This window comes from Melanerpes formicivorus, unplaced genomic scaffold, assembly GCF_026170545.1.
Source record: "Melanerpes formicivorus ecotype bairdi unplaced genomic scaffold, bMelFor1.0.p_v2 SCAF_17, whole genome shotgun sequence".
In the NCBI taxonomy this organism is placed as follows: domain Eukaryota; kingdom Metazoa; phylum Chordata; class Aves; order Piciformes; family Picidae; genus Melanerpes; species Melanerpes formicivorus.
This window is the reverse complement of record NW_027142369.1, coordinates 15,410,116-15,431,747: the sequence shown is the minus strand read 5'-3', so window position 1 is coordinate 15,431,747 and position 21,632 is coordinate 15,410,116. Positions and strand designations below refer to the sequence as shown.

Below are 21,632 nucleotides of genomic sequence, written 5' to 3'. Positions count from 1 at the left end.
GGTGAACTGTATCCTGGGCTGCATCAAGAGGAGTTTGGCTGGCAGGCCAAGAGATGGGATTTTGTCCCTTTGCTCTGCTTTTGTGAGCCCCCCACCTTGAATGCTGCATCCAATTCTGTGTCCCCATCATAAGGACACAGAACTGTTGGAGTTCACAAGGGTGATCTGAGGGCTGGGAGCACCTCTGCTATGAGGAGAGGCTGGGGGAGCTGGGGTTGTTCAGCCTGGAGAAGACTCCGGCGGGACCTTACAGCTGCCTTGCAGTACCTGAAGGGAACCTACAGGAAAGCTGAAGAGGGACTTTTCATGAGGGTGTCTAGTGATAGAATAAGTGGGAATGGTTTTAAGTTGATGGAGAATTGGGTTAGACAATCTTAGGAAGAAATTCTTCAGTATGAGGGTGGTGAGACTCTGGAATAGGTTGCCCAGAGAGGTTGGGCATGCCTCCTCCCTGAAGGTGTTTAAGGCCATGTTAGATGGGGCCTTGGGCAACCAAGTCTAGTTGAGAGGTGTCCATGCCCATGACAGGGGTTGGAGTAAATGATCTCTGAGGTCCTTTCCAATCTAATCCATTCTATGGTAATTTAGCACCAGACTTGGTAGAGTTAAATGGTGGACTTGATCTTAAAAGCCTTTTCCAACCAAAACCAATTCTATGATTCCACTCTATGATTCTCCACAACTGGACTGTTTAAAAAACAAAGGGCAACTTTAAAACCAACCATTTTATTCAATTATTGAAGTAACTTAGAAAAGGAAATCCCACCCAAGGGAAGCATTACAACATAAATGGCACTTCTGAACATGTTATGGTCTACACCGGGGTAGGCCTAGGAAGGCACTTCGAGGACCCAACAGGCCATGAACAGATGGATTCTAGCATATTCTTCTAATATAAATACTAAAAGACATGCATTGAGGCGGGGGGGGACAGGATGGTCTCCTGGAAACACTTCAGTGCCTTTGCCACTGTTATGCACACGCACAGTCTCAGATCATCAGAGCTGTCTCCGTATGGAACAACTTCGACCCAGCAGGATACTGCATCCAGAGCTCCCTGCAGGCACTGATTTGGGGTTGGGGGTTTTTTTGTTTGTTTTGGGGTGGTTTTTTCCTGGCTAAAAAAGACCTGGTGGTCAGATTGTCAAAACTGTTCCAGATTAATTCCTTCTAATAAAACCCAACCTTTGAGTAAAGCAAAAGAACAAAACAAAACTATGTTTACAATCTCCCTGCATAAGCAAGGGTGAGAATCATGGCCAGAGATTCACAGGACTTTTTTGGGAGGGGAGGGACAGTGATCCATAGATGTTTTCCACTTCTTAAAATTACAGTAGTAAAGACTTGAGGTATAACTTCAACAATCATCTTTTGCAGGGATGTTGGTCACTTCATTCCTGTGTGACCTGCTCTAGGCGATCCTGCTCTCGGGGTGGGGGTTGGACTTGGATGATCTCTTGAGGTCCCTTCCAAACCCTAATGTTCTGTGATTCCTTGGCCTTGTTTAAGGGCTTCCCCCGGCTTTAGTTGTGTGCAGTGACAGTTGTCTGGGCCTGAAGTTGTTTTGGGTGCAAAGATTGTTGTTTCTGGAAATGGCAGCTCTTACTTCCTTGCTGCAGAGAGAAAAGAAGGTTTTCAGTGTGTCAAGCATATTGCAGCCCTCAGACAACCAAGGGGGGGTGGGGGGGTGGGCTGAGTGGTGGTTTACCTCCAGGGCAGTAGGGATAAACTGCTGTTATTCCGTAGAGATGTGATCGCTGCTCTGGAAGATACTCATCAGTGAAAGCACCAGTTTCTTTATCAACAGCTATCACACCATCCCTGGTGATAAAAGGGGGGGGGGGAGAAGTCTTTTATTCATCTTTGAAATTTGGGGGGGAAAGTTACCCTGCCCCCTATCTACGTGCATTTAACAGGCAGCTAAAAGATTTGTCTGAGCACCTGCAGAGTAAGTGGAAAGAAATTTGCCCCATAAAATTCACATCCAGCTCACACAGTGCATTTCTCTTTGGTGATGCAGTCACCCAGCCAGCCTTCCAAGGGGAGATTAGCTCCCTGAGAGCCTTCTCCAAGCGTGGCAAGCTCTTTAAGTGTTTGTTGTCATCTGTAGAGATCTGACTGAAGTTGAGAGCTTCCAGCTGGAGCAGGAATAGAGGCAAGTTCCTGATGAAGGCCACGGGGGAGGGGGAACGACTGAGGACAGAATCTTTCCTTTGCCTTTATGTAGGTTCAGAAACTTGGGCCAAGTTGAACTTTCAAACCCCAACCACTCTTTTTCTCCCAGGAAGCTGGGGTTGTTCCTAAACAACTGACCTGAGCGAGATTTACAAGCCAGCTGAATGTGGCACTGCAGGAGAGCAATCTGGTGAGGTGCCAGACTGGGGACAGCATTTGTTTGTGCCCCTCTGGCTCAAAGCCCCCCTGAGCTGGCAGGACTCAGGCAGGGAGCGGCAGAGGCTGGCTGATGGCCATGCGAGGGGGCAGATGTTCTTCCCTTACCGTCTCCAGTCTGTGTGGTAGAAGTGATCGGCGTAGCTGATGATGCTGAAGGGGTAGTTGAGGTTGTTCTGGATGATGCGCCGGCCTGTGCCGTCGGGGAATGTGCACTCCAGGTGCTTTGTTCCTTTTCAAATACAAAACAGCTACCAGGTCACCAAAAAATCCTACTCAATGCTGAATTTAGCTTGAGGAGGTAGAAGCAACTCGTGTTGTGAATTCCCCAGCCCCATCACACCAAGTCTGTTGGGGCAGGATGGTGGAAAGGGGGCAAGAATCCTACAGGTAGCAATGGGCTAGAGACAGAATCATAGACTCATGGATTTAAAAGACCTTTTAAGATCATTGAGTCCAGCTAGTAGCCCAGCACTGCCAAATCCACCACTAAAGCATGTCCCTCAGCACCATATCTACACAGCTTTTCAATCCCTCCCCCTACCACTTTCCTGGGCAACTTGTTCCAGGGCTTGACAATCCCTTTGGGAAGAGTTTGTTCCTAATGTCCAACCTAGACCTCCCCCGCTGCAACTTGAGGTCCTTTCCTCTTGTCACAGAATTACAGGATGGTAGAGGTTGGAAGGGACTTTTGAAGATCATCTAGTTCAGCTGCTTGTTCCTTGGGAGAAAAGACCAACCCCCACCTGGCTCCACCCTCCTTTCAGGGAGTTGTAGAGAGCCAGAAAGGACTCCCCTCAGCCTCCTTTTCCCCAGGCTGAACACCCCTAGTTCCCTCAGCTGCCCTCACCAGACCTGTTCTCCAGACCCTTCACCAGCTTCCTTGCCCTTCTCTGGACATGTTTCAGCCCCTCAATGTCTTCCTTAGGGCAGATAGCTGTTCTTTTCCCCTTGAGGTTTAGCATGGTATGGTGAAGTTACCTGCATCTGCCCAACAGAGCAGCTTGGAGAAGGGGTCAAAGGTCAGGCCGTTGGGCAAGCCAATGTCCCTGTTCACCAGGACCCTCCTGTTGGCTCCATTGACCGTGGACGTTTCAATTTTGGGTGCTTCACGATTCCAGTCCGTCCAGTAAAGGTTGCTTGGGAAAGAATTACATCGTGAACAAATAGGACACACGCCAGTAAAGGAGTGGTAGGACCTTATCAACTTTCTCCACATTGCTGGTTCATGTCAGGGGAGAGGCCTGGCTTTCCCCCTCACACGGCCTGATAAAAACCTTTACTTGATTTGAAGGAAAACCCCACAACTCTTTAAAAGAAACCCAGAAATTACATCAAACATGTTTACAACCCAAACTGTAGCTCTGAGATGAGGGTGAGTCTTGGGAGCAGCATATTGTGTATCTCAATAGCGCCCTGGAGGCTATAGCTTGTCTTCTCGAATGCCAGGTTTGCTTCAAAGCTGCTGATCATCATGACCATCCTGACACTCAAACAGCACCTTTGGCCAAATCCTCAATTCTTAAAACAAAGAGGAGATAGGGAAGGAAGCCAAACCCTCCTACAGGGTGTGCAACCTTGGAGAGCTGCTCCCATGGTTAGGTTGGGGCCTTGACACAACCACATGGGCTTGACGGTCCTGTGAGGGTCCCACCCACCTGGAAGCAAATAGCCTCTCTTGTTGTTTTTTTTTTCCTTTCCCAAACACATGGCTCCTGCTGCAAATCCAGTAGTCTAGATCTGCTGGACCATTTGCCAGTGGTCCAGGGAGCTGCCAGCTCCTTGCAAATCCCTCTGGAAATGCTGCTGCTCACCCTCGGACAGGGTCCACGGCGATGGCGCGGGGGTTGACGAGCTCGGTGTCGAAGAGGACCTGCCGTTCAGAGCCATCCAGCCGCGCCCGCTCGATCTTATCCAGCCCACTGTCGGTCCAGAAGATGGCTCGGCGCAGGTGGTCCACCGCCAGCCCCTCGGGGCTGATCAGCCCTGACGGAAGGAGGGACATGGTCAGTGGCTGGAGTCATGCTGCTCCTGCACCTGTCTGACCCACAGCCAAGGGATGGAAGACCCCAAAGCATGACACTCCCGGAGCAGTGATGGGCACAGGACCTGCTACGATGGCTTTGGGCAGGTGCCACTGGTGACAGGAGCCTACCTGAGCTGATCACGGTCTCTGGCTCAGCGCCTGGCTCCAGACTCGCCCGGCTTATGGTCCGGCCAGCCACGTCTGTCCAATAGATTGTCCTCTCCCGGCAGTCATAGTCGATCCCTACCACAATGGAGCCCTGCCAGCGTTGGGAGAGAGACACAGGGTGAAATCCTGACTGGGCCATGGCCAGGAGGCTCATTGAGCACTCTTACCCCACCAGCAGGCACGGGGAGCTGCCTGGGGCACTCTGCAAGATGCAGGAACTGGGAATGATCCTCAAATCCCTTCTCCGTGGCAGAACCCAACACTGATGGGCTCCTACTGAACAGCCCTGGCTAAACCTTGCAGCAGAGGTTTTTAGGTCAGCAGTTGCAACAGCACACCCACATCCAGATGAGTTTGAAGGCTCAAAGAGCAACTGCTCCAACAGTGAAACCAGCTCAAGGAATGACCTTCAGGATGGGGAAAGGGAATCATGGAATCACAGAATGGTTTGGGTCAGAAGGAACCTTTCAAGGTCATCTAGTCCACCCCCTCTGCAGTCAGCAGGGACATCTGCAACTAGAGCAGGTTGCTCACAGCCCCAGACAAACTGACTTGGAATGGTTCCAGGGATGGGGCATCTACCACTTCTTTGGGCAACCTGGGCCAGGGCCTCACCACCCTCAGTGTCATACATTTCTCCCTTCTCTGTAGTCTGAATCCCTTTTTCAGCTTAAAAAGCTTGGCAAGCTGTCTCAGTTCCCTGGGGTGCAGGGAGGGTCATAGCCCAGCTTCCAGCATTCCTCCTCCTCAGTCTGGCTTGGCTGGAGATGCACATGGCCACACTCCAGGAGGATTCCAAGGAAGGGAAAAGCAAGTTGTTGCAAGCAGTAGAGACATGAAGCTGGCAGCCAGGGTCTGTGACTGATGGCCAGGGCAGCTCAGTGAGCACCATGGTCCTTCACAGCCCCAAGTCTGTGACCAGCTTCACTGCTGGGGAACAGATGGAGGAAAAGGTAAGAACTCTCCATCTCAGTGCCAATGCAGCCAGCACAGCCAATGCCCCCACAAACCACCATCAGCCTGCAAGAGGTGACTCCTCAAACCATCACAGCTTGAACAAATGGTCCAGGGAGCTGGTTCCCAGGACTATATGAAAGGAGGTTGCAGCAAGGTGTGAGTTGGTCTCTTCTCCCAAGGAACGAGTGATAGGACAAGAGGAATTTGCCTCAAGTTGCACCAGAGGAGGGTTAGGCTGGACATTAGGAACAATTTTTTCCCCAAAAGGGTTGTCAAGCCCTGGAACAGGCTGCTCAGGGCAGTGTTGGAGTCCCCATTCCTGGAGGGATTTAAAAGCTGGGTAGAGGTGATGTTGACCTGGCAGCAGGTTCAGTGGTGACCTGGCAGTGCTGGGTTAATGGGTGGACTTGATTCTCTTAAAGGTCTCTTCCAACCAAAGTGATTCTATGACTCTACCCAGAACACATCAGCCAGTCCCTAACCTTCTCCAGTAGTCCCACACCCCAACCCCAGCACTGTAGCTACTGTACATGGAGGGAGAGCAGGGTCTTGGCTGCCTCCTTCTGCAGCCGTGTGCCGTTGAGCGGGAGGTATCCGATTTGCTGTCCCTGTGCGTAGAGCAGAAAGGTGCCTGCGGCTGGTGGGGACACGTCGGGCCGGGGCGAGGGCCGGACGCTGGGCGGTGCAACGCTGGGGAGACCTGGGAGAGAAATTAGGTGGAACAAGGAGAAAGATGGCTCAAGGAGCATCAGCTTCTCTCCGTGCTTGAGCAGGAGCGGGGTGTAGCACCCATGGTGGGTCACCCTTGGGGCGCTTACATGGTGGGGTGCTGCCTGGCTCCGAGCGTGTGCCCTGGATCTCCCTGCCGCTCTCATCCACGCACCAGCAGTAGCCGCTGTCCCCGTGGCACTGGAGTGGGGTGAAGTGTCCCTCCCTGTCACACTGTGGCACGTACTGGTCGCTGCGGGGGCTGCCACCGTAGTGCTCCAGCAAGCTCTGCCGCCAGCGCTCGCACATGGTCGGGGCACGCTCTGTGGGCTCTGGTGTCAGGACGGTGACATGTCACCACCCCGCCGCAAGGCACCCCCTCGGCAAGGCTGGGCAACACGGGGCTTTGCCAGAGCCCCACACTCCCCAGGCCTTGCTGGCTGCCCCACCATTCTGAAGGGGCACCGTGGGCTTGGGGTTCTCCAGGGAGGAGATGGGGCACTGACCTGGACTCCCACAGCGAGGTGGGGTGCTGCCCGGTGCTGTCCGTGTGCCGGCAATCTCCTGCCCCGCAGCATCCACACACCAGCAGTACCCAGTGCTGCTGTGGCACTGCAGCGGCCGGTATCGTCCTTCCTTGTCACACTGGGGCATGTGCCCCTCACCCACAGGTGAGGGGCCTGGTGGTACTGCCCGTGGGTACAGCCGCTCATGTTCGCAGGGGGTCAGCTGCTGAATGGCCTCTGCTGGCAGCAAACATCCCCCCCAAATGCTCAATGGATGCCACACAGCTCTCCTGGACCTGCTTGGCACCAAGTTTTGGCCCTGCTTGCCCCAGGGTGATGCTCTGCCAGCACCATTTGACCTTCCCACCAGGGCTGCCCTGCTCCAGCCCATTTGACACCACATGGCTGTCCCCAGGATGACAAAAGACTGTTCTGATGGCCACAGTCACTATAACCCCATAGACCATGGAGCCCTAAAGACTCAGAAATCTACCCATTCAACAGCATCCTGTACCCAGGCCAAGATAGCAAAGCTGCAGGCAGGGTGGCTGGGAAGAAGGTCCCCTCTGCTCAGCACAGCCCCACTGTCCTCAATCTGCTGGTGGCTGGGGCCAAACTGCTGCAGCCATATAGGATGGGCAAGGACAGGCAGGGATCTGCCCTCTGCAGCACCTTCTCAACACCTTCTGCCACCCAGCGTAACTCATGCAGCCAGCCAGGGCATCTGCTGACTGCCCACCCAGTGCCATCAGGATGCTGGAGCACTGTGTGGTGGCACTGACCTGGGCTCCCGCAGCGAGGGGGGGTGCTGCCCGGTGCCGTCCGTGTGCCGGCGATCTCCTGCCCTGCGGCGTCCACACACCAGCAGTACCCAGTGCTGCTGTGGCACTGCAGCGGCCGGTATCGCCCCTCCTCGTCACACTGGGGCACGTGCCCCTCACCCACAGGCGAGGGGCCTGGTGGCACCTCCCGTGGGTACAGCTGCTCATGCTGGCAGGGGGTCAGGCGCTGCGTGTTCCCTTCTGCCATTGGGAAAGCCAAATCAACAGGAGAGTGAGGGTGGGAGAAGCCACCCCGGATAATACTCTGACATGGCAGTGAGCTGGGCAGCCTTACCCTGCACGCACTGGAAGCCATCGCCCTCATATCCAGGTCGGCACTGGCAGGTGAAGGAGCCTGGTGTGTTGTAGCAGCTGGCAGCTGGATGACATGGGTTTTCAGCACACTCATCCACATCTGTGCATGGAGAAGAGTGGGGATCAGAGAGTCTCAGAAGCTAGGATTGCAGCCAGGATGGATTTATTTCTGACTCCAAGTGTGGCACCCCAGACTCCCAGCCCAAGCTGGGAAAGTGGGAGCAGAAATGGCTGTCTGCAGGCCACAGCTTTGGGGCTGCCTCACAAAGCAGCTGCTTGAACCTGTGCTTGTGGTAATCATGGAATCATAGAATTGTTTGAGTTGAAAAAGACCTCCAAGATCATCAAGTCCAACCACCAACCTAAGACCATCACAGCCATTAAATCATGTTCTAAAGTGTCGTGTCCACACATTTCATCAACACCTCCAAGTATGGGGACTTCACCCCCTCCCTGGGCAGCCTGTTCCAATGCCTGACCACTCTTGAAGGAAAGACATTTTTCCTAATATCCAACCTAAACCTCCTCTGGTACAATTTCAGGCCATTTCCTCTTGTCCTATCACCTGATACTAGGGAGAAGACATGAACCCCCACCTGCCTCCAGTCTCCTTTCAGGGAGTTGTAGAGAGCAATGAGGTCTCCCTTCAGCCTCCTTTTCTCCACGCTCAAGACCCCCAGTTCCTTCAGATGCTCCTCACCAGACCCGTTCTCCAGACCCTTCAGCAGCTTTGTTGCCCTTCTCTGGACATGCTCCAGCACCTCAATGTCCTTGTTGGAGTGATGGGTCCAAAACTGAACCCAGTATTCAAAGTGCATCCTAGGTCTTCAAATCTACACTTGGTTCAACCACATGCACCCAGCCCTTCAGCCACCTGCACCACCAAAATCCAGGCTCCAGACCTCAAACAATCATGGGTTTCCCAACCTTCCATTTCACTTCCCCAAGTTCACTTGCAGAGCTGAGGAACAAGCACCAGGATTTTGTCTGCAAGACAACTCCAGGAGAGAAAAAGACAGAGAAAAGCATCACTTGCAAGAGAGGGTTTGCTTGGATCAGACTCTAGTAGGAACCTGCTTAATTCAGCAGCATTTGCATGAATGAAGAATCACAGGATAGTTTGGGTTGGACAAGACCTTTAAGATTCATAGAATGATTTGGGGTGGAAGACACCTTAAAGGGACACCTTCCTCTAGACAAGGCTGCTCAAGGTCCAACCTGGCCTTGAACACCTCCAGAAAGGGGGCATCCACAACCTTCCTGGGCAACCTGTTCCAGTGTCTTACCACCCTCACTGTAAATATTTTTTTCCTAGCATCCAGTCTAAATCTTCTTTCTTCCAGCTTCAATCCATTCTCTCTTATCCTGTTGCTGCAAGCCCTTGTAAAAAAGTCCCTACCCAGATTTCTTGTAGCACCCTTCAGGTACTGGAAGGCTGCTCTAAGGTCTCCCTGGAGCCTTCTCTTCTCCAGGCTGAACAGCCCCAGCCCTCATACTCTGTCCCCATGGGGGAGGTGCTCCAGCCCTCTGATCATCTTTGTGGCCCTCCTGTGGACCCACTTTAGCACTTCATCAAGTCAATCAAGATCATCAACTACTAACCCAACACTGCCAAATCCACCACTAAACCATGTCCCTCAGCACCACATCTACACAGCTTTTAACCCCCTCCAGGGAAGGTGACTCCACCACTTCTCTAGGCAGCCTGTTCTAGGGCTTGACAGCCCTTTTGGGGAAGAAATTGTTCCTAATGTCTTTCCCTGGTGCAACTTGAGGCTGTTTCCTCTTGTCCTATTACTTGTTCCTTGGGGGAAGCGACCAATCTCCACCTCAGCCATAGAGAGCTAGAAGGTGTCTCCTCAGCCTCCATCTCCCCAGACTGAACAACCCCAGCTCACCCAGTGACTGTGAAGTTCCACCCCCCGCCAGCCCCGTACCGGAGCAGTTGATGCCGTCGCCGGTGTAGCCGGGCAGGCACTCGCAGGCGGCGTGGCCCCCGGCACGGGGCAGGCAGCGTGCCCGGTCCCTCGGTGCACAGGGATGTCTCCCATCCTCACAGGGGTCACTTGCTGCAGGGACAGAGGGTGAAAGTGTGGCCAGGATTATCCCCATAGGGCACAGGGGTATGGGGACCCCAACTGTGGGGCTGGCACTTACGCACACACGCCTGCCCGTCCTCCGCCGGCCGGTACCCACTGCGGCACTCGCACCGGTAGCTGCCCGGCATGTTCAGGCAGATGGTGAAGGCACCACACTGGCTCAAACCCTCTGTGCACTCATCCACATCTAGAGGAATGGGGAAACAGTGGGCATCCTGGTGATAGTGGGTCACTCCCATTTTGGGGTCTGACAGCTCCTGACCCAGGCAGGACATCCTGCCTTAAGCTGCCTGTCCCATGTCTGCTGATTGCTCCATCCCCACCACGCTTCTGGAGCAGTTCCTCAGCAGCATGCCTCAGATTCTCCCCTGTGACTGACCCTAACTCAAGGTGCAGCTCTGGAAGACCATGGGTGCTGCCATGCTGTGACACATCACAGAACCATAGAATTGTTTTGGTTGGAAAAGACCTCTAAGATCATCGAGTCCAACCCAACACCAACACGGCCATTAAACCACTTGTTGAAGTGTCCACACATTTCTTGACCATCTCTGGGGATGGTGATATCCCGACACCTCAAACTGCTGTGACCACCGTGGTAAGGGACAGGGTGCACCAACCCACAGCCCCAGCTCACCTTGGCATCCTCGTCCCTCTCTGCGGTACCCAGCTGCACACTCACAGGTGTACTCCATCCCTGAGCCAGGTTGGCACCGTGCTGTCACCTCACACGTGTGTGTGCCATCATGGCATGGGTTCACTGCAGGGTTCTCAGAGTCTTCTGCAGGCAAGAGTTGGGGTTAGTGAAGGAGAAAGCCTAGGAGATGCATGGAACAACCATTCCCACTTATATCTGACATTGGAATCATTGTGGCGTGACAGCACAATCATCTCCTGCAGGGACCCAAGGCTGTGCCACCCAGTACCACCCCACTGCAGCCTCCTCATACCAGGAGCAGTTCAGCTCAAGCTGCTTGGAAACACAAATGCCCTCTTTAGTCTGTTCTTTGAGCAAAGCGAGCACATTTTAGCTTTGGGAGCAGGCAGGAGACAGCAGCATCACCTGGCTGGGGCTGGCACCCTGAGGTGGGCACCTTGAGTTGGGCAGTGTGTATGGGTGGGTGGGTGATGGAGCTCACCTTGTGCTGAGCCGATGTGGGCAGCGAGGGCGTAGCGCAGGACGTGCTCGTGGGCATCGTAGAGGGCAAAGGCTCGTGCCACGCTCAGCTGCTGCCGGGAGGGCAGACGGGAGTGGGGGCAGCTGGAGAAGGTGATGTTCTGGTGCAGGCGATAGGACAAGCTCTGGTTGGCTGTCCCAGCAACCAAGACATACTCCCGGTGAGCAGAGGACATCACAGCTGCCAGAGGGAAAGAGAAAATCCAAAGGCATGGAATAGAAGTGGCTTCAGCATTGATGTCTGCTGGATGCTGGGAATCGCTGGGAGTAGTGATTTCACAGAAGCACAGAATGGGTTGGGTTGGAAGGGACCTTTAGAGACCATCTACTCTATCCCCCCTGCAGTCAGCAGGGACACCTGCAACTAGAGCAGGTTGCTCAGAGCCCCAGACAACTTCAATTGGAATGGTTCCAGGGATGGGGCATCTACCACCTCTCTGGGAAACCTGGGACAGGGTCTCACCACCTTCAATGTCAAAAATTTCTCCCTTCTCTCTAGTCTGAATCTCCTTGGTTTAAATTAAACCCTCAGCCCTTGTCCTGTCACAACAGGTCCCGAACAGAAGTCTGTCTTCAACTTTCTGATCAGCCCCTTTAAGCACTGAAAGGCCACCAGGTCTTCCTGGAGTCTCCTCTTCTCTAGGCTGAACAGCCCCAACTCTCTCAGCCTGGCCTCACAGCAGAGGACTTCCAGCCCTCCCATTGCTGTGACCTCCTCTGGCCCCACTCCAACAGGTCCCTGTCTGTGCTGAGGACTCCAGAGCTGGCCCCAGCACTGCAGGTGGGGGTCACAGCAAAGCAGAGCAGAGGAGCAGAATCCTCTCCCTCCACCTGCTGCCCACACTGCTGGGGATCAGCCCAGGACATGACTGGCTCTAAGGTGTGAGGGAGTTTTGGGGCTGCCCCAAGCAGGACACATGAGGATGGTGTGTAAGAAACCAAACCAGGGCTGATGACAGGCTCCTACCTGAGCTGGAGTAGTGGTAGAGCTCCTTGTAGGGAGTGATGTGGATAGTGACATTCTCTGGGATAAATGGCACCTGGCCCTGGATGTGTGTCCTCAGGGTTAAGTAGTTGTCTGGCCCCAGGCCCTCAGCTGTCTGGGTGACATAGACGGTCTCCTGCCCTGGGTAGAAGGTCACCTCCAGGCTCTGGGTGAATTCAGCACCTGGGCAGCAAAAGGGAACAGGCATTTGTAGGATTTTTCAGGACACGTCCCCAAAGCATCATTCCCTGCTTCTCTGGCAACCCCAGGAGGACTCACAGCAGGGAGGTGACAGCCAGCTGAACCAAGATGACCAGAGCAGCCATAGGATGCCCAAAACCCCCACCCATAGCCCTCGTCACCTGCCCTAAGTCACATCAGCACACCAGGAGCCCTGTCCCTCAGAGCAGTGGGGTTTGGTTGCACATCCCAGCTCCCCACTCACCAGTGATGCTGAATCCATTCTCAGAGCCAGGTTCTTCCAAGGCAAAGAGCCAGGCAAAGAGCCCCCCGATGGGCAGGAGGGGCAGGAGGGCACGGGCAGCAGGCTGGGGCACCCCACTGATGGCAGTGTAGGCTCGCCCATCGCTGCCCACGATGTAGGCATGAAGGTCGACGTCCTGGAAGCGGATGGACGCCCGTCCCACCATCAGGCTCCCGCTCACCTTCCCGTTGAGGCGATGCACAGCTCCTGGGCAGGGAGACGGGCACCCCTGGCAGTGGCCACCCAGCTACAGGGTGCCCGTCCCTGCCACTTGCCCCACGTACCTTCGGGCAGGCACTGCCGCCCATTGCCATAGTAGGTGGCCCGGCAGTGACAGCAGACACCGGTGGCATAGTCGGTACAGAAGGCGTGTGGGGAGCAGCGCCTGTGGTACTGGGCACAGGTCTCCTTGCTGGTGGCGCTGTAGGTGAACACTGGGGACAAAAGGAAAGGGTTGGGGACACGGTGACAAAGCTATCCCTGATGCTGTGCCTCCTTGGCCCAAAAATACCGCCAGGAGATGGGACAGCTGGCAGTGGTGGCTCCCAGGAAAGTCACCCGGGATGTGTTAGGGTCTGGAACCTGTTGTATGATTTCAGGCACAGCTGACAGAGGGCAGGAGATCGAGTTCCTGAATATTTTTGGGAGACAGCCGGCTGGCAACAAGCTTTGCTCCCCTGGGCATGTGCCATAGCACCTCTGCAGCTAGCTAGGTGTCACAGGACTTAGAATCATGGAACGGTTATGGTTTGGAAGAGACCTCAGTCAAACTGCTAACTCATCACTGCCAGGTCACCACTAAACCGTGTCCCTCAGCATGACATCTGTGAAGCTTTTCAAGCCCTCCAAGGATGGGGACTCCACCACCACCCTGGGCAGCCTGTTCCAGGGCTTGCCAACCCTTCTCCTAATGTCCAACCTAAACCTCCCCTGCTGCAGCTTGAGGCTGTTTCCTCTCATCCTATCACTTGTTAGAGGGAAAGGAGACTGCCCCTCCACCTGGCTCCAATCTCCTGTCAGGGAGTTGTAGAGTAAGGGCTCCTCCCAGCCTCCTTTTCTCCAGGCTAAACAACCCCAGTTCCCTCACCACATCTGTTCTCCAGACCCTTCACCAGCTTCATTGCCCTTCTCTGGACCTGCTCCAGCACCTCAGTGTCCTTCTTGGAGTGAGAGACTCAGAACTTACCCCAGAACTCAAAGTGCAGCCTCACCAAAGTGCAGTACTGAGTACAGGGGGACAATCCCTGCCCTGCTCCTGCTGGCCACACTACTGCTGATCCAGGCCAGGATGCTGTTGGCCTTCTTGGCCACCTGGACACACACTGACTCATCTGCAGCCAGCTGTTGACCAACAGACCCAGGTCCTTGTCCCTGAGCTACCCATCCCCTAAGCTTCCCTGCCTGCAAGGGGGAGCATAACACCAGCAAGCCCAGCAGGCAGGGACATAAGGCTCCAGCAGCCCCTTGGGAGCAGGACTTGGCTTGGCGGAGGTGGAAGAGCAGCAGCTTTGCAGGAGTGATGCCAGCCTATGCCAGCTGCAGCTGCTCAGGAAGAGATGAGCTTGCAGCAAAGGGGCATCTTTTAGGGAGCCACCCACCATGAGATGTCCCAGTTTGGTCACTGGAGGGTCTGTGGTCACTCACCATCAGGGTTAAAATGCTCCTCCTCCTCCACACCAACACCATGATGCCCAGAGCTGTAGGAGGAGGGGTTGGCAGAGTAGCTTTGCCGGATGCCACCATCCCCACGCAGGTGCAGGCGTCGGGTCTGCTCCTGCCCAGGGGGCACAGGCAGGCCCCTGGGGACAAAGCCCAGCAGCGCTGGGGTGTGGTGTCTGTGGCTGGGATGCGGCGAGGTGGCCTCTGAGCCGTGCTGTGCTGGGAGCTCGGTGGAAGCATGGTCGGCATGGCTGTAGAGCGCATGGGCGTAGTCGGTGGTGCCAGGGCCATGATGCCCAGGGCTGGATCTCCTGCTGCCTCCTGGTTCCACGTGCTCCAGGGGCTCCACACTGCCCACATGGAAGACCCACACACCTGGTACCCCTGTGTTGCTCTCCCTGTGGGATGGCAGGACACATTCATGTCCATCACTGACCCCAAAGGTACCATAGAATCACAGAACGGATTGGGTTGCAAGGGACATTAAAGGTCATGCAGTCCAACCTCCCTGCAGTCATCAGGGACACCTGCAACTAGAGCAGGTTGTTCACAGGTTGTTCAAAGTCTTGTCCAACCTGGAATGGTTACAGGTAGGGTTATAGTCTCTCTTGGAAACCTGGGCCAGTGTCTCACCACCTTTAGCGTCAAAAATCTCTTCCTTCTCTCCAGTCTGAATCTCCCTCTTTTAGTTCAAACCATCATCCCTTGTCCTGTCACAACAGGTCCTGCTCAAAAGTCTGTCCTCAGCTTTCTGATCAGCCCCTTTAAGAATTGAATGGCCATCAGAAGCTCTCCCTGGAGCCTTCTCTTCTCCAGGCTGAACAACCCCAACTCTCTCAGCCTGGCCTCACAGCAGAGGACTTCCAGCCCTCCCATCCTTGCTGTGACCTCCTCTGGCCCTGCCCCAACATGTCTGTGCTGAGGACTCCAGAGCTGGCCCCAGCACTGCAGGTGAGCTCAAGTTCTGCAGTGCAGCCCATCACCTCCAGCTCACTCCTCTCCTTCTTCCAGCCTTTAAAATGCTTCAAAGGCTGAAAGATGGTGACCCTGCCCTCCATGCCTGCCTCACAGAGCCCCCAGTACCACACACCGCTCCAGACGCCTCAGAGCCTGCTCGCTGCTTGCCAGGCTGTGGAAGAGCCCATCCCTCTTTGGGTCATCGCCATCCCCCCAGCTGAAGCCCACTCTGGCTGGCAGCTCCAGCTGGACGTTGTAGGACTCCTTGGGCCGTGTTCCCAGGAACTGGAGGCCACCGTCAGGGTAGAGGAAGATGACATAAGTGTCCTCATCGTTGTAGGCTATGACTGCCTGGAAGGTGTTGAGCTGTCAAGGGGAGAGCAGGACAGACAGATGTCATGAAGGGGCTCAGAGCAACCTGATCAAGTTGCAGATGTCTATGCTCACTGCAGAGGGGTTGGACTAGAAGACCTTTAAAGGTCCCTTCTAACCCAAGCCATTCTATAAGCCCGAGGCGGACTGAGACAGGGAAGGGGACTGGGGATTGATGGCCACCTTCACACATGCCCTCCATCAGCTTGCAGACACCTCCCAGAAAAGAGCAGGAGCAGGGTCTGCTTGTGTACGGCCAAATCCTGGTGTGATGTGCTGGGAAGATGCACAGCATAGAATCCTAGAATCATTTCAGTTGGAAAAGACCTTTAAGATCATTGGGTCTATTAGTCAACTCTCCCAAGGCTGGTGCTAAGCCATGTCCCTCAGCACCACATCTCTGCAGCTTTTGAACACCTTCCGGCATGGGAATTCAACCACCTCCCTGGGCAGCCTGTTCCAGTGTTTGAGAACCCCATCAGTGAAGAAGTTTCTTCTAATGTCCAGCTTAACTTCCCCTGGTGCAACTTGAGGCCATATTCCCTGGGAGCACAAGGCACAGCCAGGACACTCGCCCTTGATGTTAGCAGTGCAGGGGCATCCCTTGGAGCTGCCATGCAGGGAAGCAATATCCCTATATCATCTGCAGGAGCATCCCCAGCCAAGTAACCCATATACCAGGCTGTCACACTGCAGCCTGGGAGCCTCTCACTCCTAGTATCACAGAATGGTATGGGTTAGAAGGGACCTTAAATGTCATGTAGTCCAATGCCCCTGCAGTCAGCCAGGACAGAATCATAGAACCATAGAATAGTAGGGGTTGGAAGGGACCAAGTCCAACCCCTCCTGCCAAAACAGGATCACCCAGAGCAGGTCACACAGAAACACATCCAGACTGATCTTGAGAGTCTCTAGAGAAGGGAAGTCTACAGCCTCTCTGGGGAGCCTGTTTCAGGGCTCTGTCACCCTCACAGTAAAGAATTTTCTCCTCATGCTCAGATGGAACTTCCTGTATTCCAGTTTGTGTCTGTCACCCCTCATCCTATCACCAGGCACCACTGAAAAAAGACTGGACCCTTCTTGTTGACACCCATCTCTCACCCTCATGCATCCCACCCTCATGCACAGAATGACAGAATCACAGCATGTTTTGGGTTGGAAGTGATCTTTAAAGGTCATCTAGTCCAAACCCCCAGCAGTCAGCAGGGACATCTGCAACTAGAGCAGATTGCTCACAGTCCCAAACAACCTGACCTGGAACGGTTCCAGGGATGGAACATCCACCACCTCTCTGGGCAACTTGTTCCTGTCCCACTCCTCTTGTCCTGCCTCTGACACCAACATCCCCCATCCCTCCCATCAATACTAGAGGAAAACCCACACTGCCCCCCTTGCTTCTCACCCTGAGAACAATTTCAGTTTGGTTTCCTCAGGAAAAAACATGGATGTGCTCCCGCCTTCCCCACACCCATACATCCCACTATAGGCACGCTGGCTGCCTGCCCTGCCAGCCCTGCCAGCCTTGGGGCCACGCCAGGGAGGCTGTGCCAGGACCACAGCTGGGGGGGTCGGGGGTGAGCACAACCCTTAAAAGCCACTAGAGAACCCCTCACACCCATCATAGGTCACCCAAAATGTATTGAAACCAAACCCACTCTGAAAAGGTCTCCAAATAAAACTGTGCAGCAGCAGCAGCCTGTCCCTCCAAGTAAAAATGATTGAAAAGAGTGGGTAGAAGGAGTGCCACCCCACAGCACAGCCCTGCCTGTCCCCCCCCCAGTTTTGGGGCACAGAGTCTCTGGAGCATCATCTTGCTTCCCAGCAGCCCCAGGAGATATAAAGAGCCTCGTTGTGCAGTCACACACTTGGGCATTCAGAGACCCCATGCAAAGGCAGCCAAAAGCTGGGGGGAGGGATAAGTCACCCCCTCCCCCTTAACCCTGGGGCTGGATTCCTACTCCCCCACGCAGCCACATTGCAGCAGCAGCTGCAGGACTCATTTTGTCTTCAGGGTGGGTGATGAAGGGGGGAACATGGTGGGTGACATCCATGCTCTGGCACAGTCGGGACACAGGGCAGAAAGAGAGGGAGGGCGGGACAAAGAGTTGCAAAGGGCAAATTCCAACCCAAAGGGCAAGTTTGGGTCCTGCAGAAGGAGGGGTCAGCTCTGGTCTCTCTCCACAGCCCTGGAAAGTGACACTGCAGGGACAAGGAACTTGTCCCCAAGGAACTGGAGAGGACAAGGAGCTGCTGGCAGCACTGCCAGACCTCCCAGGGGTCCAGGGAGCCTCTAATCCCCCCTGATCTTACCCCTGGTTTCTGCTTTTGAGGCTCAAAAAAGTATGATCTGTGACTTTCCAGGGGTGGGGGTGGGGAGGGGGTTGTGTCAAAGGCTTTGAGGTCAATCCTGGTGGCATTTCATATTTGGTTCCAAAAAAAAAAAAGGGGTTTTGAGCAGTGAAGCCCAAGTTGCACTTCAGTGTGTCTTGAATGAAGCTTCTCCTGGAGCTACAGCGTTCCCAGCATGACCCATTTCATTTTCCAACCTGACCCAGCTTCCCAGAGAGGCAAGGAAACCAGTTAGGAAGAGCAGAGGAAGACTGAGTTATTGATGGTTGTGAGGTTGCTGTGAGGCCCCTGATGGCATCTCTTCAGCTGCTTTCCCAAGTTTTAAATGAGAGGAAAAAATGTGCCTCGTTTGCATCCAAACCTCCGCTTCTTTCCCTGCTTGGCTTCTCCATCCCACAACCCGCTCTCGAAGGGCCCCAGAACAGGAGGATGGCTGGCAGAGATGGTTCCTGGTGGCCCAATGGGACTTGGTGGCTGCTGATGGGCTTTGGGTTCAACCCACCCCAGCATGATAAGAGCCTGTCATCCATCACACAGCTCTGGGCTGTCAGCACCAGAGTGCTCTTCTTGCAGCGCTTCAAATGCAGCTCATGTCAAGAAGCCTGTGCTGCTGGCAGAGCGTCACTGTCACCTCCTCAACTCGGCATCACTCTAATGTCATCCCGCCCCAGCAGGCTTTTCAGGGAAAGGCTGCAGGTCCACCCACGCAAGAGCCTTATCAGCCCATGGCTGGAGAGTACAGGTCATCTCCCTGACCCAGTGGACCACCTACAAGTTTGTTTTTCAACGCTAGTTGAAAACAACTAGCTTTCAAACAATAACTCAACCCATGGTGGAAACTCTGAAGCATGTGGGCAGAAGGAAAGACCAGCCTCAAGTCACCAGAAAAACGTTTGGAGCTCAGTGGAGATTCTTCCAGCTCCTCCCTGGCCCAACTCTGCCCTGGAAGTCCAGAGCCATTGGCACTACAAAGCTTTGCCTGAAAAGCAGGGAAAAGCCTGAACACCTCCAACCAAGGAGTTGAAGACAACCCCTAAAGCTCTTCTGCCCATCAACAAAGCTAACAGACCCACTGATACCACAGCTCTGAGCCAAGAGTAGAAGCTCCACATCTCCCCCAATACTCTCCCAGGGCTGGACCACCATCCAGCTGGCCAGAAAGAAGAGACTGAGCATTTCAGCTACCACACAAGGAAGATTCATCCTCCCGTGGCACACAGGATGAGCATCCATCCTCAACCCCTCAGCCTCACCTTCTCGGAAGGCTTGGTGTCCTGCGAGAGCTCCTGGTAGGCACCCACGTCCTCCCAGGTAACGATGAACACGTTGGTGGGCACGAAGGAGTTGGCAGTACTGGGAAACCCAGCCTGGATGTAGCCTGAAGCCTGGTCCAACACATCTGGAGAGTCATCTTGCCGGTAGTAGATGTTCCCTCTGTCACCAGAGGTGTCAAGGTCGGCCAGGAAGGGAGCAATGACAGGGAAGTCTGTGGGGAAATCGTCATCCACGTACTGGGTCTCTCTGGGAAAATCCTGGGTGGAGATGACCCCGTTGGTCCCCACCTGCAGGGAGAGTATTGCAGGGTGCTCAGAAGGTGCCTCCACCAGCAATGTGTGTACCCTGTGCCCCACCTCTCTCCAGGGGAGTGAGGCTGTGAGCCCTGAGACCGCGTGGCCCCATCTGGCCCGGGAAAAAACAAAGACCTTGGGCTTCTCTATCCCCTAGAGATCTGCAGCTCAGGGGCCGTCCCAGCTGCAGCCGCTGCCGGCGGGGCGGGAAACAGCTGCAGAAGAGAAAGCCCTCTTGTTCCTCCAGAGCCGGAGCCACCGGGCAGGAGACAGTGGGACCGGGGTTGACTGGATGGAGGCGAGGGGTGGATGGAGACACATACAGGGTCCAGGGTGCAGGGCTGGAGGCTGCAAAGACGCTCATGAAAGGGTTGGGGTGGGAAGAAGGGGTTAGGGGAGGAGGAGGAGGAAGGGGAGATGGAAAAAGAAAGGGAGGTGGAGGGGAGAAAAAGGGATGGAGGAAGGGAAGAAGGAAGAAGGGGAAGGAGGATGGGGAGATGGACGAAGAGAGAAGGATGTCAAGGAAAGGAATGGGGAATAAGACAATGAGCGTGAAGAGGGACGGAAAGATGGAAGGGGGGAAAGATGGAAGGGGGAGAAGATGGAAGGAGGGAGGGGAGGTGGGACAGAAGGATGGAGAGGAGGACTGTGGGAAGCTGAAAAGGCAAGGCGGGAGGGATAGAATGTTGGAGGGGCGGGAAGGAGGAAAGACGGAGGGGCAGGGGGAGATGATGGAGGGGAGGAAGCGAAGTTATGGGAAAGGAAGGCTGTACACGGGAGGAGGAGGAAGGGGCCGGGGCCACCGGGACTCACGTAGAGGCGGCGGGCGGCGCGGCCGTAGAGGCGCAGGGCTCGGCTGAGCGTCACCCCAGGCGAGCTCTCATCGTCGCCGGGCCGGAGCCGGGCACCGCCGCGGGCCGGGCCGTACGGGAACAGCCCCGGGCGGGGCACCGCCGTCCCCACCGCTAGCACCGCCGCCAGCACTGCCACCGCCACCCGCATCCCGCTGCCACCGGCACACGGGACCTTCTCCCCACCCAGCCTCAGGACCCCGCCGGGGGCGAAACGGAGCTCAGCTGAACGGAGCGGACCCGACGGGACGGCCCCGACCCGCCGCAGGGAACCGGAGCCGGTGGGGCGGGGACGGGGCGAGTCGCAGGCGGGGCGGGTCCAGCCGGTCATTGGATCCCCTTGTCCTGGGCCTGACCAATCGCATCTTATCCCAAAATCCACCCCGGGCTCCAACACCCCCCCTCCAACACTGCCTCCAGACCCCATCGACGCCCACGACGCCACGGTTGATGGTGGGACCCCTCTCTCCGTGCCCTGATGCTCCCCCGGGACCCTGCATCCCCCACTCCGAGTACAGCAGTAGCATGCCGAGGGGACGGGGGGAGAAGAGAAGGGGCCACCACTTCGTGGTGAAGAAGAAGCCTTCGTATCTCACTACTCCCCAGCACTCTGCGTCACCTCGCTCCGGGTACCGCGGTGGCATCCCGAAGGACCGGGATGAGATGAGAGAAGTGATTCCCTCTCCGTGTCTCGCTGCTCCCCGGGGTACTGCATCGTCTCTCCAAGGGTACCGCCATGGCATCCTGGGAGGATCGATGCGGGGATCCCCCCACTCCATGCACTGTTGTTCCCACGGGACCCTGCATCCCCTGCTCCAGGTACAGCGGTGGCATCCCAAGGGTAGCAGGGAGGAGAGAAAGGACACCTCCAGCCTCCGTGCCCCGCTGCTCCCCGGGACCCTGCACGCCCTCCGCCGCTCAGCCGCCCCCGCAGCCGGGCCCGCAGCCAGCCCGGGCCGGGGACGGAGCGTGGGCGAACGGCTCTGACCACTCCCCCCACGGATCGCGCTCCCTTGGTGCGGGGACAAAGTCCTTATCCACATGGAATAGGGATTGGGAATATTCCTTGGGTTTGGTTTAGGGTGTTGGAATTAAAGGACACCCTCACTCCACAAATCCAGGCAAGCTGGACCTCTTGAGTGCTCCTGGAATTCCAGGCTGGGAACAGCTAAAAGGTCTACTGAAAGGTTGTCTCCAATGATTCCGTGTTCCTGGAGCATTTCCCGCTCTCCTGGCTCC

General features: G+C 55.4%; 1 protein-coding gene across 2 annotated transcripts; it reads right to left on the bottom strand.

The window, feature by feature from the left end:
- Nucleotides 1–710: 710 nt before the first annotated feature.
- NID2 (nidogen 2) lies at nt 711–20,627 on the bottom strand. Of its 2 annotated transcripts, none has more exons than XM_068149089.1 (22): nt 20,356–20,627; nt 19,228–19,536; nt 15,387–15,619; nt 14,282–14,694; nt 12,922–13,071; nt 12,599–12,844; nt 12,136–12,336; nt 11,131–11,349; nt 10,629–10,772; nt 10,050–10,178; nt 9,830–9,961; nt 7,873–7,992; nt 7,539–7,778; nt 6,757–6,996; nt 6,361–6,582; nt 6,073–6,242; nt 4,547–4,676; nt 4,206–4,377; nt 3,373–3,530; nt 2,500–2,623; nt 1,709–1,821; nt 711–1,613 (listed from the first exon to the last, which is right to left on the bottom strand). In XM_068149089.1, the coding sequence occupies exons 1-22, from the start codon at nt 20,542–20,544 to the stop codon at nt 1,603–1,605; spliced, it is 4,065 nt and encodes a 1,354-aa protein (XP_068005190.1). In that variant the 5' UTR covers nt 20,545–20,627; the 3' UTR covers nt 711–1,602. The 2 variants fall into 2 exon arrangements, with proteins under 2 accessions (XP_068005190.1, XP_068005192.1); XM_068149091.1 differs by having other exon boundaries at nt 6,757–6,993.
- Nucleotides 20,628–21,632: the final 1,005 nt, after the last annotated feature.

Excerpts from the sequence above, each read along its gene's own strand:
- NID2 (XM_068149089.1), bottom strand. The coding sequence starts at position 20,544 with ATGCGGGTGGCGGTGGCAGTGCTGGCGGCGGTGCTAGCGGTGGGGACG. Across the intron at positions 4,378-4,546 it reads AGAGACCGTGATCAGCTCAG|GGCTGATCAGCCCCGAGGGG; the intron begins GTAGGCTCCTGT and ends TCCTTCCGTCAG. Across the intron at positions 2,624-3,372 it reads GCTCTGTTGGGCAGATGCAG|GAACAAAGCACCTGGAGTGC; the intron begins GTAACTTCACCA and ends GTATTTGAAAAG.